We start from the raw sequence: 14,152 nt of genomic DNA, 5'->3' as shown, positions 1-14,152 counted from the left end.
AAGAGGGCAGGACAACATTTCTGATGGCTAAGGCTCCAGATGTTTGTGCATTCCTTCCTGAAAGAAATTTACTTGAATGATCCACATTGATATATTTTGATTAAATTAGATATTTGAATATGATTTCTTGGTATTTATTGGTCCACACCCCAGTTACTGACAAGAATGCCCCAAATTCATAGTGGTATTTGAAAGCTTTTCAGAGAAACATTAAAAAGAGAGATGAAAACAGCAGTTCTGCATTACAAATTAATGTTTCCAATACAGATAAAACTAGATGGGAAATAAAACAACACGTTGCTGAATGTGATTTAGAACTGAAGTGTGTGATTATTTGTTTTCTTTGTTTGTTTTCAGGTGTCAGCAGGCGCGCCTCTTCCCAGAGAGTACATTGATGAGGTATGAGCCGTAGATATATGCATATATGCACACAAAATATACACAAAAATAAGCGTAGCCTCTGTGATAAAATGATAAATATGAAGGAGACCTCTCTAAACCGTAAACATTTTTTGGTCTGTGGAGTTTGTTGTCTGTGACATAATTTCCAGTCATGTTAGAATTAATAAATGGGTCTGTTTTATTATATTCATTAAATTTAGTTGTAAAGGTCAGGATGTTTATAGGAAGAAACTATTTAAACTCACTGGCTAATGAAAGACTCCAGTTATAATAGAACATTAGTATAATTCTATTTGGTGTGTCTGTGGGTTGTGTTTTTGAATGAACTGCCATAGCACCCATGCAGAACTATCGGTTATTGATGCAGCATCCTCCTAGTATAACTCAGTGGCCCTCGACATTCCCACACAGAATTCCACTAAACACCTGAACTTAAGAGAGTTTCCTTAAAGGCAAAACAACCTTAAGTCTTCCCCTTATGGTGGAGAAGCCATGGAGAGTAAGAGTTAGTCTGACCTTAACGGTTACTTCAAGTAATTTCTGTGTTAACTTGAGGTTATTTTTATCAGTTTTGTTGGATTTCTTCCTGTAACTGGTGACATCTTTTTTTCAGAACAGACAGTTTGTAATTTTTTTGGACCTCTGGGAGGCAATAACTGGTATAATAAACACCAGTAAGGGTCTCCATGGAAACTCTAGAATTTTACTGCTGTAAACTCTCTTTCAGTGCAGTAAACACAATGCAGATTTTTTTCTTTACTGAGGAAACCTTAAAGGATTCTGTAAATACCTCAGCTCAGGAGAAAATAAGCCTTAAGTGTCATATTTAACAGAAAACATAAGGTGTTTTTGTAACTGATAGACTGCAGACACATTTTTAAAAAAGATAAATACAAGGCAATGTGGCAGAAGTGTCCAGTGGGCCAGATGTCTGAGGCTAAAGGGATATTGTTTAAGTAACAAATTTCAAAACCCCATGCCACCTCTATCAACAGGCCTGTACACTTCCCTTAAGTGAAGTTTGGGACAGCGATTCCACCATAAAAATTTCTTATATATCTCATCAAATTGTTTGACATATCCCTGTGGGATATCTAATGGGAGGGCTTGGAGCAAGTGGAATTTAGGGACACTTCCCATTTGTATAACTTTTGCCTAGGGCAATAGGATTTTAAGGGGAGAGTCTCTGATTTCATCTAATTTATTTTATACCCTGAAACCCTGGAAAAAGAGGCGTAGAGTGATCAGGTTGAGCTACATTTCATATCACTTATGAAATCCTTTATGTTGGGTTTGTCCTTTAGGCCCAATGTGTGATATGAGCCAGGAAAGACTTGGGAAATGAGCCATTATTTGACACATTTATAGATATTCGTATGTGATGCAATAAAGGAAGTTTCAGATATTCAACCTGTCTGCCTCCAGCTGTATTTTCATGGACATTTAATTCCCTGCCTGTATGCATAAATACTTCTTCCACTAACATGGTTAAGAGCACTTATTTGATTAACAGCACAAATAGAACCTTTGCATGTGGTTTCTGGGTATTTGGGCCTTAGCAATGTGGAGATGAGATTCTTTTGGTGTGTGTGTGTGTGTGTGCGTGTGTGTGCGTGTGTGCATGCTTAGGTTCATATCTGGCTACAATCGCTGGTCTTTCAGGCAGGTTCAGCTGAGTAAATAATGAAGCAGTATAAGTTAATTGTAAAGCTTGTAATAAGAACCAGAAGTACTACAGAAAACAGAGCCAGGGAAATGAATTTATGGGACCTGTATGGCCTTAATGCTGAGCCCAGGGCTACACACACACACACACACACACACACACACACACACACACACAGACAGAGTGCAAGATTGGATTACTGCAGACAAACTTGGAGTAGCTGCACAAGATGTTGTTAATGTGTTTGGGAGTAACTGGACTTATGACCATAGTAGTATACAGAGTGTGAATGGTAAATGAATAACTGCAGCTCCATCTCTTTATGCTGTAGTATAATACCTGATCAAGTATCCAAATTTTTAACAATGTGCTGTATCAAAGAAATGAATCTAATTGTTGCTAATAGACAATCAAGTCAATGCCATAAATTTCTGTTTATTTGTGTGAACAGCTCCAGCTAAATGGGTAAATAGGAAATTAAGCCATTTTAAGTAATCTGTCACTAGACTTGCATGTTTCCTGTCATACCCTTCAAATTATATCTCTGCAAACTACGTAGCAATGAATGCAACAGTCTAGGTCTCCAACATGGTCTCCCCTGTTGCGCTTGCTGACAGTGTAACTAAAAACTACTCTCAGTATTGAGTCGCGTACCAAACTGTTGTTTTAGCAATTCATTCTGCTTTTCTTTAAGAATACGGCCAATAGTTTTTGCAATTTTCATTGTAACACGTACACAGCCACTCAAGTTTTGCAAAAAAAACAAAACAAAAAAAACATGCAAGTCCTTACTCTCCCTTTTTATATTGTTTTTAATCTCGTTAAACGGCCTGATGAACAAAACCAGTCTCATTGCTGTAACGGATTGTGTTACAGGGTGGGAGAAGTTCTGAAGCCACAAATTTAGTTAGTATTTTCAATTTCAGTTGAATTATGATAATACATTTCTGACCTTTTGTTTCTTCTGTCTCTTTTCCTCTAGAATCTCAGCCTAGTTGAAGGTGGTTGCCGTACCAATCTCAGGAAGCAGATCCAAATAGCACACCTGTTTGGGGTTCCAGTCGTGGTGGCACTTAATGTCTTCAAGTAAGACAGATGCAGACACACACATCCAGAAAAACACAACCTAACCACCTACTTTTCTGTAGTAATATGCGGTAAATTAATCGACTAACAGTCCTAATAGGATTTTAAATACATATCTTTGGCCCACTAAAGACCATTTTAGCTTAATTTTCTTTCTAAGTACATAATTTGTTGCAATGCTAATGATATTTCCCATGGTGATCCTTCAGGACAGACACCCAGTCAGAGATTGACCTTGTGTGTCAGCTAGCAAAAGAGTGCGGAGCATCTGATGCCGTGCCATGTCACCACTGGGCGCAGGGCGGGCGAGGGTCCCTCGAGCTGGCCCAAGCTGTGAATGAGGCTGCCAGGAGACCCAGCAACTTCCAGTTCCTGTACAACATAGAGGTGAGGGCAGATACTCTCAGACTCCAGACATGTTTTCAATCCTAAACAATCCCTATATAAATCTATTTGTTTGTTTAATTGCAGTGTGATAGACAGCTGTTATTATCCCCAATCCTGTTTTGTCAGTATTGGGTACATTCTGTTTGTAGTAAATTATGATATTTTCTTTGGGAGTGTAGCCCGAGAATGTGGAAGTAAAAAACATCAGCTGGTTTGAGTTAGTGAGTTTGGGAAGTTGTGACTTACATTAACTGTTCCTGTTAGCCTGACGTACGTGGGTGTGTGGGTGTGTGGGTGTGTGGGTGGGTGTGTGTGTGTGTGTGTGTGTGTGTGTGTGTGTGTGTGTGTGTGTGTGTGTGTGTGTGTGTGTGTGTGTGTTTGTGTTTGTGACTGTATGCATGTGCCTGCATACCAAGGGTCCAACAATAAGAGAACAATCCAGTCCAGTTAAATTAGTTAATTAATACATCCAAGATACAGTCTTAAAGTTTTTCCAAGTTCACATGGCAGTGAAGTGGAGAAATATATGTAAAACTCTGCCTATAAAACTAAAAGGATCTGAAAGTGGATTATAAAATGAGGACTTTTTTATTTATTTAAAGTTGAGGGATTGTCTTCTAAAGGAAATGCAAAACTCAAAAACCTTTGATGGAGTTCTTATAATGACAGAATGATACATACAGTGGATTCAAGCCAATCTCAGTATTATACCAAACTGTAACACAACAATCATGTTGGCAGATATGTAGGGGTAGGGAGACAAAAAGGGGGAGCCAGCAGGACATGTGGCAGACAGCAGCAGACCAGCAGGTCGGAACTTCAGCATACAACAGAACTTCGCAATTGAACCCCACGACCCCAACAACGCGCCCCATATATTCGGGGTCGTGTGGTTCAGCATTTCTCATGAGGAAGAGAAAACAATGTTAGCAGCACTCATGCGAAGAATGGCCATAGAAGAGAACATGTCATGCTAAGAGGCCTTAATGACCTTAATGATATGTCCAATTACCTAAATTGAGCTCTTTACCAGACCTCATCTGGCATGTTGTGTATGATTCCAGTATTCAACAAACACAAGTTTAGTGGAGAAAACCACTAGATCTCTTTAAGAAGAAATAATCAAACAATTTCTCAGTTGCAAAGCATCCTTAAACTTAAGTAGTTAAATCAAACATGCATATTTTTCTTTCCTTTTATCTGTTGTGCTACTTATCCATCTAGATTGTTTTGGTGTGAGTTTCAGAGTTTTGTAAGTATCAGCTGTAGAGATGTCTGCCCTCTCTCGAATATAATGGAACTAGATGGCACTCGGCTTAAAATACATTTGGAAAAACTCAAAAGCAATGTTTCTACTCAGAAATTGTGACCCAGTTACTCAAGACAATCCACAGACTTTGCTGTGAGCAGTTTAATGTAGGAACTATTTCCTTTGAAGAAAGACAGCCACTTGTTACTTTCTATGTGAACCAGCGCACCAGCAGTAGGAAATCATGTGTTCATGCAGTATGTGTGTTATGATTAATATACTATGTGGTCCTGTCAACACCATGGTGCAAAAAAGTGTATGCGAGGGTCATCAAATAGTGATGGTATGTTTTTGACTGCAGAGAAAGCAGAGGAGAACAAAGTTATGCAGTATCTAGTATGAGTCGAACAATGAAAGTCAAATGATTTAATTTGCTCTATGTAGCTCTTATTAACTCATAGATCACACGGATGTGTATTCACTAAATCTAATTTCCTGGATTATTCCCTTTGACTGGAGTCTTCATGTGTTTCCACTTGTCTTTGTCTCCGTCTTTCTCATAGATACCGATAGTGGAGAAGATCAGAACAATTGCTCAAAAAGTGTATGGAGCTGATGACATTGAGCTGTCTCCAGAGGCCAAGGCCAAGATCGATTACTACAATCAACAGGTGAGATCACTGCTGCTGCAATAACAAGTGACTCACACACTGACAGGAGTCATCTCCCTTCCCTGTCTATCTCTGCATCTCACTTTCTCTCTCACTTACACACAAAAACGTCTTTTCTTGTTTTCTTTTATCTGTAAACAGGGCTACGGTTCTTTGCCCATCTGCATGGCCAAGACTCACCTGTCCCTGTCCCACATGCCTGACAAGAAGGGTGCACCCACTGGATTTGTTTTGCCAATCAGAGATGTTCGTGCTAGCATCGGGGCTGGCTTCATCTATCCGCTTGTGGGAACAGTACGTATCTGACGTTTGAAACAGTTCAGACAGTAGGTTTCCTGAAAATACAAATGAGGAAAGGGTTGCTCATAGTGATGAACCTACAGAGAATTACCCGCTGTACACTGCTTAGCACCAAACATCAAACAGACACAGTTACAGATATCAAAGGCTATTTACTTCACAAAACGCTGAATCTAATTTTATAAACTTGCGCCCTTCCTGTACATTGTTTCTTTAATATCCTCAACTAGCTCAAACACTGACGTCTCCAACTTATCTCTGAAAGTACAGCTATACTTACTGAAAACTTCTGGGTGACCACAATCTCTGTGATATTTGATGTTGGTGTTTTGGTTTGTTGCATTGAGGCTGAGTCACAGATGTATCTTTCCTGTCTGGTTTGCTTCCTAATTCAAACATCTCAGCAGAGCTCTGACACAGTAAAAACTGTATGTTGATGTCTTGTGTTCGTGGTAACTCTGTTGTATCTACCAACATAGGATCACTGGTCCTTACAGGCGCTGTAGCCATTTCTCCTCATCCTCCTTCCTTCCCCTAAGTTTGTCCCTGAATGAGTTTTATATTTGGGTCCTTTCCCCTGCTTTTCCTGACAGCCACATTACTGAGCTGGTTTGAGCTGGGCAGGGCTGGCTGGAGCCTCTCGGCTGATGATGGGCCGGGCAGGAAGGAAGCGGCTTCCTGAGTATTTTGCCTCCTGCTGTTTCACCAGTGTACCCTGGGGGCTGGGCTTTGATAGGCTGAGGCAGAGGTGTCAAACACCGGGCATGCTGGGGAGGCATGGCAGCGTCTTGTTGTGGCGTCTGTCCAGTCTCCCAACTTTGCCTTTGATCTGCCGTGGCCCGTGGAGCCAGTGGCATGTTGACAACCCTTGAACTGTGACTCCTAACCCCAAGGAAGTCTCCAAATTGTTCTTTGAACTCTCTGGCTGAGTCATAGATTTAATTTTTTAAGTTCTAGAGAGCTGAAGTCCCACCAAGCTTCCAGGTTTGCTTCTTTTTTCTGGTTCTTTAATTTTCCTGTTCACCTGTAGATGCTAGGGCTGGCTGATAGAGTTTCTAAATGATATTTTGATATTTTCACTCCATGATGTACAATATATAACTTGATATACACATTTTCTCTAACTTGCCATAAATTCTCAAATAGTGCAAACGTGATGATCATGTAACATAATATGATCCATTGCTGCTGATTAAACTACTCAACAGAATATAATAGAGCTGAGTGACATGGACAAAATCAAATATCACAATTAGAGCTGCAACTGTCAGCTATTGCATATTTTTTTAAGGTCCAAATTCTCTGATTCAAGTTTCTTAAATAAGACTATTTTGTGGTTCTTTAAGTCCTCTAGGTAAACTGAATATCTTTGGGTTGTTGAGGAAAGACATTTGAGGATGTAATCTCAGGCTTTGGGAAAACTGATCGCCATTTTTCACCATTTTATGACAATCCTAAAACCAAACAACTATTGATTAATCAAGAATATAATCAACAGATTAATCAACAATGAAAATAATAATTTGTTGCAGCCCAACTCACCTTATTCTTTGATCAAATAATTCTATAATGATATTTAACAATATTTTAATATTAACACAATTATATTTTTGATAAATAATTATCAGTAATATGGACATAATGACTTGAATTGTCATACAGCCTTTACAACCAGGACAAGACAACACAATATAATTATATCAAAAATCTAAGAATATATCTAGTCTCATATCATGATTTTGATCTGCTATCAATATATTGGTCCACATTAGTAGATGCCCACTGAAATCTTGTCAGAGAACGCCAGAATCATAATTCAGACAAGAAAATGCTGGGCGAGGTGAGTGGAGCATAGGTTAGCACGTAAGGAGGGCACTACTGAGCATCTACATGCCTTCTACTCTAATATCACATGAACTTGAAACAAAAATAATTTTGATTAGATTCAGTTAAAACTTTCTGAGTGTATTTTTGATCGTGGCAAATAATGCTGTCTCATAATATATTAATGTTTTGCTTTTTTTTTTTCAATAAAATCTGGCAAAATAGTGGCAAACTTTCAGGTCACACTTGACTCCAAAACTCGCCAGCTAAACTCCTGAGGCGGTGAGGGCGTGACTGTGAGAGAAGGGGAGGTTTTCAGGGGGGAGGTTAAGGGTCTTAACAGGGTGAAGAATCAGGAAGAGGCTGATGTCATTCCCCAGATATGTGAGGGAGGGGTCGCAAGCAGAACAATAGATCTCTGTAGGGTTCATATCCCGTTAGAGCTGCCTCCACTGCACCACGAAACCCAAAACAGTTCAGATTTACTGTATAGAAAGCCCTCCTTCGCGGTTGGATATTCCTCATGGACCCAGCTAGTTAATGTTTAACAGGTTGTAGATCGGTTAAATGACTGTAATTGCATTTATGAAAGAAACCGCATGAGATGAAAGTAGACTTTAATTTATTTTGGCTAACTTTGGTCATGTTAATGACCCAAAACCTGACCTGTACTTCAACTGTAGTTTTGCTTCAGTTACTGTAAAACTGATGCAGAGACAGGTTAGATGGCATAACAATACATTACCTAAATTTGAAGATCTGCATTGTCTGAAAAATTCACTGGAATTATATTTACTCTAATACGGGAGTGCTAAACATTTATTTTGTTGCACTTAACCTGAATCCTAAACAAGAACGAAGAAAAAGTGAACTGCCTGTTTACAGGTTGTCACTGTGAAGTTCAAAGTGCTCCCTAAGGGGAGACAGTCTACTCTCACAGGTGAGAGTTCAAACTAAACCCATGAACTATACTATCTCATCAATTTGACTTTCTAGCCACTGGGTGATTTTATCCATTAAAAAGAGTTGAAATTATTTGATGTGAGGTTGTATGAGATACTTATCAATAATCAGTGTATTACCTATAGTAGTTGCTGGTCATCACATCCTCAGTCTGGAGAAGCAGAGAGGGGCACCACCTCAGAAACTAAGCATCATACTGCTGCGGACATGCAATCATCTCACAGCAAAGAATTTGATTTCATTTGATGAACAGGCAGGCTGACATAAGGAGCACCCGTTTTACTTTTTAATTAATATTTAACACATAACATATTTGTTTGATAATTTCAACATTTATCCCCCTCTAATGGTCCATTAATCCTAAATCGTACAAGAGTTTTCTTTTGAATCAAATTTCATAATCTCCTCAATCCCCTGCTGGAGTAACTGTGCCGTTGTTGACTGAGACTCTTCTCCAGGATCAGTGGGGGGTGAAAATCCAGCTACATTGTCTCCTCCAGGGTTTTCCCCGACAAAGACATATTGTGTTTGGGTATAATGGAGGGACTTATTTGGCCTGAGAGGAGTTTCCAACTTTAGCCACGGAGTGTTGTGTGTTTTTGCGAGTGCCAACTTGTTCTCAGGCTGGAGAGGAGGACCAGCAGAACAGTGCGGCCTTTGTTGCTTTCAAAACCTTGACAGTTTATCTGCACACTGTAGCGTCTTTTGATATTTAAATGTGCAGCCTGATACTTCACACCAAGAAGCTGAGAGGCAAAATAACTCATGTTTGGGAATTAAATTACATCACTACTGTTTTGTTTCTGTTTTTTGAGTGAGTTTAGAAGTTCTGAGTTTGTGATCAAAGAGTTATTTTGAGCAAAAAAGTGAAACTGTGGGTTGTTGACAGGGAGGTTTTTATTGATTGCCATCCTACTTTGTTATTCTGGATGCTGAGACAGGTGCATTGTTGTACTTTCTGGCCACATTTTATAATTAAAATAGATTTCCGTGGTTGTCAGTTCTGTTTAGAGGCATGCAATAAGATCAGTATTGCCTATTTCCCTGTTTATCAATCAGCTGATTGTGAATACATAAAGAAGTAATGATGCTTGAGTTTGGTTCATTAAATATAGTTACAATATATAACAGAATACAATATGTACAGCTGGTGTTAGTCTGCTTCTTGGCTTGTTGGTGATTTGTACAGGGGCTGCAGCAAGTGCGGAACAGAATGAAATAGGATAATAGTTGATATTGGACTAAAATTCTTTCTGAGGCATGGCTTCTTTTTCTAATTTCTATCAGGAGAAATCCATTTCTTGAGTCTGGCAACAGAGGAGGAATTTGCTTGGTTTGATTAGACCTCATTGATGTGAAGCATCTTCACTAAGCACTTATGAAGGACAGGATCCCTCCATATTTAGATGTTGACGGTGGTGGAGTAAAGAAGATTTATCAATGAGCTGATCAACAGAAAATTGTATTTTGAAAATCATTTAAGTAATTTTCAGTTTCTCAAATTTTATAATTTGCTGCTTTTCCTGAGGCACTTTTCACTATTTTAATTGATTTTAATTGAGAAAATATTGGCAAATTAATCTATAACGAAAACTGCATTTAGCTGCAACACTATTAGCCATTAAACCTTTCCATTCCACTCAGTGGGATGATGTGTGGGAGAGGCTGTTAGCTCTGGAAGTGGTTTTACTCGTTATGTATTCCCATTTCAGTTTTTTATTTTCAATATTAGTATCTCCAGTGTTACTCAACATAGAAACACAAAATTGTCCCCAATACTGTCAGGATCATATAGGTCTATGTTTTCACCACCACTTTTAAATATTTCAACGTTGCTTTGGAGGAATCATATTTTGTCTTCTATTTCAGCATGGCAGATGGGTCTAAACACTACAATACGCATGAGCCTCAGCTATAGTTGCTATTGAGAAAAAGCCAAAGGCACAAATTAGTGGCAGAACATTCACAACATTTGGTGGTGAGTTTGTGAACAAAAATGCAGATTTTATTGTCATTTTTCTCAACAATGTTGCAAGCTTTCACTTGCCTTTAACACACAGAATTCAATAGCAGAATTTATACTGTGAATTTGGATGTGTCTTGCTGACATGCAGCTTGGGAGTTGTAGGTAATTTCTTCCTTAACGTATTTATACCCACAAGCTTGTACCTTTTGAACTTCACATCAAAGAACCAGATATTTTCTAATGCAGTTCTTAATCTTTTCTACTGATAATTCAACAGGGAGAGTTTCTTCATGTGAGTCATGTAACTTTCCTATGGGAATCTCGACAGTGAATCCCATTAATGACATCATGTAATAGTGTTTGCACATAGTGATGTCAAAGCTAAAAGGAGCTCAAGGAATGAAGTAATTCCTCTGCTACCATTATTCTTAATGCACTCCATTAGATCAAATGTAATGTGTTGATATTGAATTTTCTTCAGTATGCTCATCTTCTGAGTCACCTGTGGTTAAAGCCTCATTGATGGACGTGCTCAGAACAGTGTCATGTAACAGATATCACTGCTGACATCAGACCAACCAACAATAAGAGCGAGCAGCCGCTCTATCAGATTGTGCAAGCATGTACTCCTCGTTTCGTCCCTTGGTTTACTCGCAGAGCGGCGTTTCCTCAGACAGGAAATTGGCTGGTCACTTCCCTCTGTCTCATTTCCACTAATGGGCTCATAAAACTGGCCCTGGGTCAGAAGGGGGGAGGCATGCAAAGAATGTCGTTCCCTGTCTAATGAGCGAGATAATTTACTTTTCAGCTCGGATGGGATGATCTGGCTGCGTTTAGCGAGAGGAGAAGTGTTTTATGAGTTACTTTGCGCAAATCAATGCCTTACTTTTATCTGCTAGGCATTGAACACTGGAATTATACGTTTACTGACATGAAAGTTTGGATTCAGATCGTATGCACATGCTGTAAATGTCTGGTGTTGTTGACTATATATGAGAATCTCATTCACATGTTCTGTCCTGTTCATGTAACAGATTTCTTGAGTAAGAATTTCCAGTGTCAGTGATTTTTTTTTTTAATCCAATCATAATAACAGGGTTCATCTGGGCAGCTTTTGTCAGCTATGTACACTCAATGTGATTCATAGAAATCCAGGAGTTTCTCCATACCTCTTCTTCCTCTGATAGTAATCTTGATCCATCAAAACCATAGTCAGTATTTCCACTATGACTTTGTACTTAGCCTCTTAATTTTGTCTCATATCTGTGAGGCCACCTTTTGTGATCTGTATTTTGACAACAGTGAGAACAATGCAGCCATTGTCTGTGGCTAAACTCATCATTGCGAAAGTGGAGGTTGTCAACACGTTGATCATCTGTCTGCCCACAGTTAAATGAGTCCAGATTATAGTCATTGAACCTGAAGGGGTTGATCTTATTCTGACTCATGCAACGTCTGATACCGGCTCTCAGTGTATTGTCTTTTGGTGTAGAACAGCTGTGTTGTGGATTTAAGGCTTTAATATGAGGTTTTAGTTAATATCTAGATTCTAATCTTACCTTCTTATTGGGTTATGACATTTTTATGAGACTGCTGTTAAAAAAAAGGACCAAAAAAACTAAACCAGCTGGTAATATTTGTCCCTCTGTGAGGTCCATTCATTTAGAAATACTGAAATGTTTCGGTTAAGTTGTTTGTACAATTTTCTCATTAAGAGTGCTTGTTTTCAGATGTCTTGGTGTGATATCATCCCGTCTTTATTTGTATATTAATTAATTTCTGAGGTATTTTAATGTATCGGTTGATTTGTTTTTGTCGTATTTATTGTGCAGCTGATTTCATTGTATCTGCATTGTCTCACACAGTGCTTATATATTTATTTAGAACATTTTGGTCTACACATCTGGTCGCTTTGGTCTTAACTAAACTTTGAAACATTTAGATGGAAAGTCATAAATAAATATACAAGCGATAGTGCATTTTTATATTATTATTCAGCAGATTAAAAAAATGTGATGAACAAATGTCATACTGTAGTTCCAATGGACTACTACACACTAACAAATGATAACTGTAACAAAAAATCATAAATGTATTGTTTTAAATATCATTGTAACTGAAGTGGATGGTGGAGATTACCATTTTGATCTGGACTCAACGATCTGAAAAAATAGCTACATTAAAACCGTGAAACCGATCATTTTCTTCCCTTCAAGATTTCTTACTCTGCCTGCCAGTAACGTTTCTCTGTTTTTGTGGTTTCCCTCAGATGAGCACCATGCCTGGTCTGCCAACCCGACCCTGTTTCTATGACATTGACCTCGACCCGGTCACCGAGGAGATTACTGGGCTCTTCTAAGCATGTTCTGGTGACAGATATCTACGTAGGTATCCTCTCGTCCACATCAACATAAAATATACTGTTGCAGTGAATTCTTTGTATCGTTATAAATATTTTACAAGCAGTCATCGTTTGTGTATCTTGTTACATGAGGCTTTATTTCCTCCCTGGAGTTTTTAGTTTACTACCTCATTCACTCAGTGCCAAGGCTCCAGTCTGCGAGGCTGCTCTCTACTCTCACTTACACACACAGTTAAAGTCATCATCCTGTTTTTTTTTTTTCCAGGCTCCCTGCTCTGTTCCCAGGATCCTCAGCTCCATGCGTGCAAAATCAGAGTCATCTACCTTTGACAGGAAGTATCTTACTCTTCCCAGCAGCCCACACTAACATGTTTACTGAAGCATTATCTTTATGCTGTATTTGCACATCTGTGTGATCTGCCAAAGATGACCTCCTACAGGGCACCCTATATGTTATATGTGTATGTTTCTGACCTCTCTGTACAATATCTTCTGTGTACGGAAGAGTCACTTTAAGCCTTCAGGCATTTTGAATTTTACTTTGTTCTCATTTCCTTTATTCTGTGAAAAGAAAGTTACTAAAATGTCTTAAAATTGTGCTATTCTTTTTTTACTACTTGTCTTAAACCTTTTACTTGAAATGGGCTCAGCATTTATTAACTAAAATGCTTCCACACAAAAAGTCATTGGGGTGTTTATGTAACCTCTAGTGTCATAACCTGCTGAATGTCCAAGCTGCTATACTGCCTAAGTGAAAATCGCTTCAAGTTACAGAAGTTGGTCAGTTTGTTGCTATTTTTTGTTATATTTTATATGATGAGAAAGGTTGAAAGTAATTAACCGAAGGTTGTGAGCTCCGCACATCATGTTACATCCCATCATTTAGTTACTTTATAGTTTAAACAATAGCTCATTGAATATGAGGCGTTTGCTATGGGAAATGTGACTTCTGCTGTTTTCACTGAGGGTTTACAATCATTTTATCATGTTACTGGGGGTTTTCTTAAAGGTTAAACGTGTAAAACATGGCCAGACTTTTAATTGAAAATGCAAAAAAAAAAAAATTAACTAGCATGTTTATTTCATTGTTCATTTCATTTCATTTCAACAGAATGTGAAGAAGTAAAAGTCGGCGTATTGTGTTGCAGAGATATCTGCTGACGTTAACATGCTCACCAGATATCCTCAGTCCATCCCGTCTGCCACTTTGTACCTCAAGTGGTGACAGTCCAGTGCCCCTGTAGTTTCAGTTGGGAAATGCATGCAAGTGGCAAGG

The 14,152-nt window shown here is 38.7% G+C and overlaps 1 protein-coding gene across 1 annotated transcript in view; it reads left to right on the top strand.

Annotated features, from left to right (window-relative positions):
• mthfd1l (methylenetetrahydrofolate dehydrogenase (NADP+ dependent) 1 like) overlaps positions 1-14,152 on the top strand; it is a 43,510-nt gene extending 29,358 nt beyond the window's left edge. The window contains exons 22-28 of the mRNA XM_084737605.1: positions 358-399; positions 3,051-3,154; positions 3,364-3,541; positions 5,354-5,461; positions 5,603-5,755; positions 12,784-12,898; positions 13,142-14,152. Of these exons, the coding sequence (XP_084593731.1) occupies positions 358-399; positions 3,051-3,154; positions 3,364-3,541; positions 5,354-5,461; positions 5,603-5,755; positions 12,784-12,873 (675 nt within the window). The 3' untranslated portion in view covers positions 12,874-12,898; positions 13,142-14,152. The remainder of the gene's footprint in view (positions 1-357; positions 400-3,050; positions 3,155-3,363; positions 3,542-5,353; positions 5,462-5,602; positions 5,756-12,783; positions 12,899-13,141) is intronic.

The sequence above is a fragment of the Lutjanus erythropterus genome, chromosome 15 (genome assembly GCF_056507025.1).
Source record: "Lutjanus erythropterus isolate fLutEry1 chromosome 15, fLutEry1.hap2, whole genome shotgun sequence".
Lineage (NCBI taxonomy): Eukaryota > Metazoa > Chordata > Actinopteri > Lutjaniformes > Lutjanidae > Lutjanus > Lutjanus erythropterus.
This window is presented reverse-complemented; position numbering and strand designations above follow the sequence as displayed.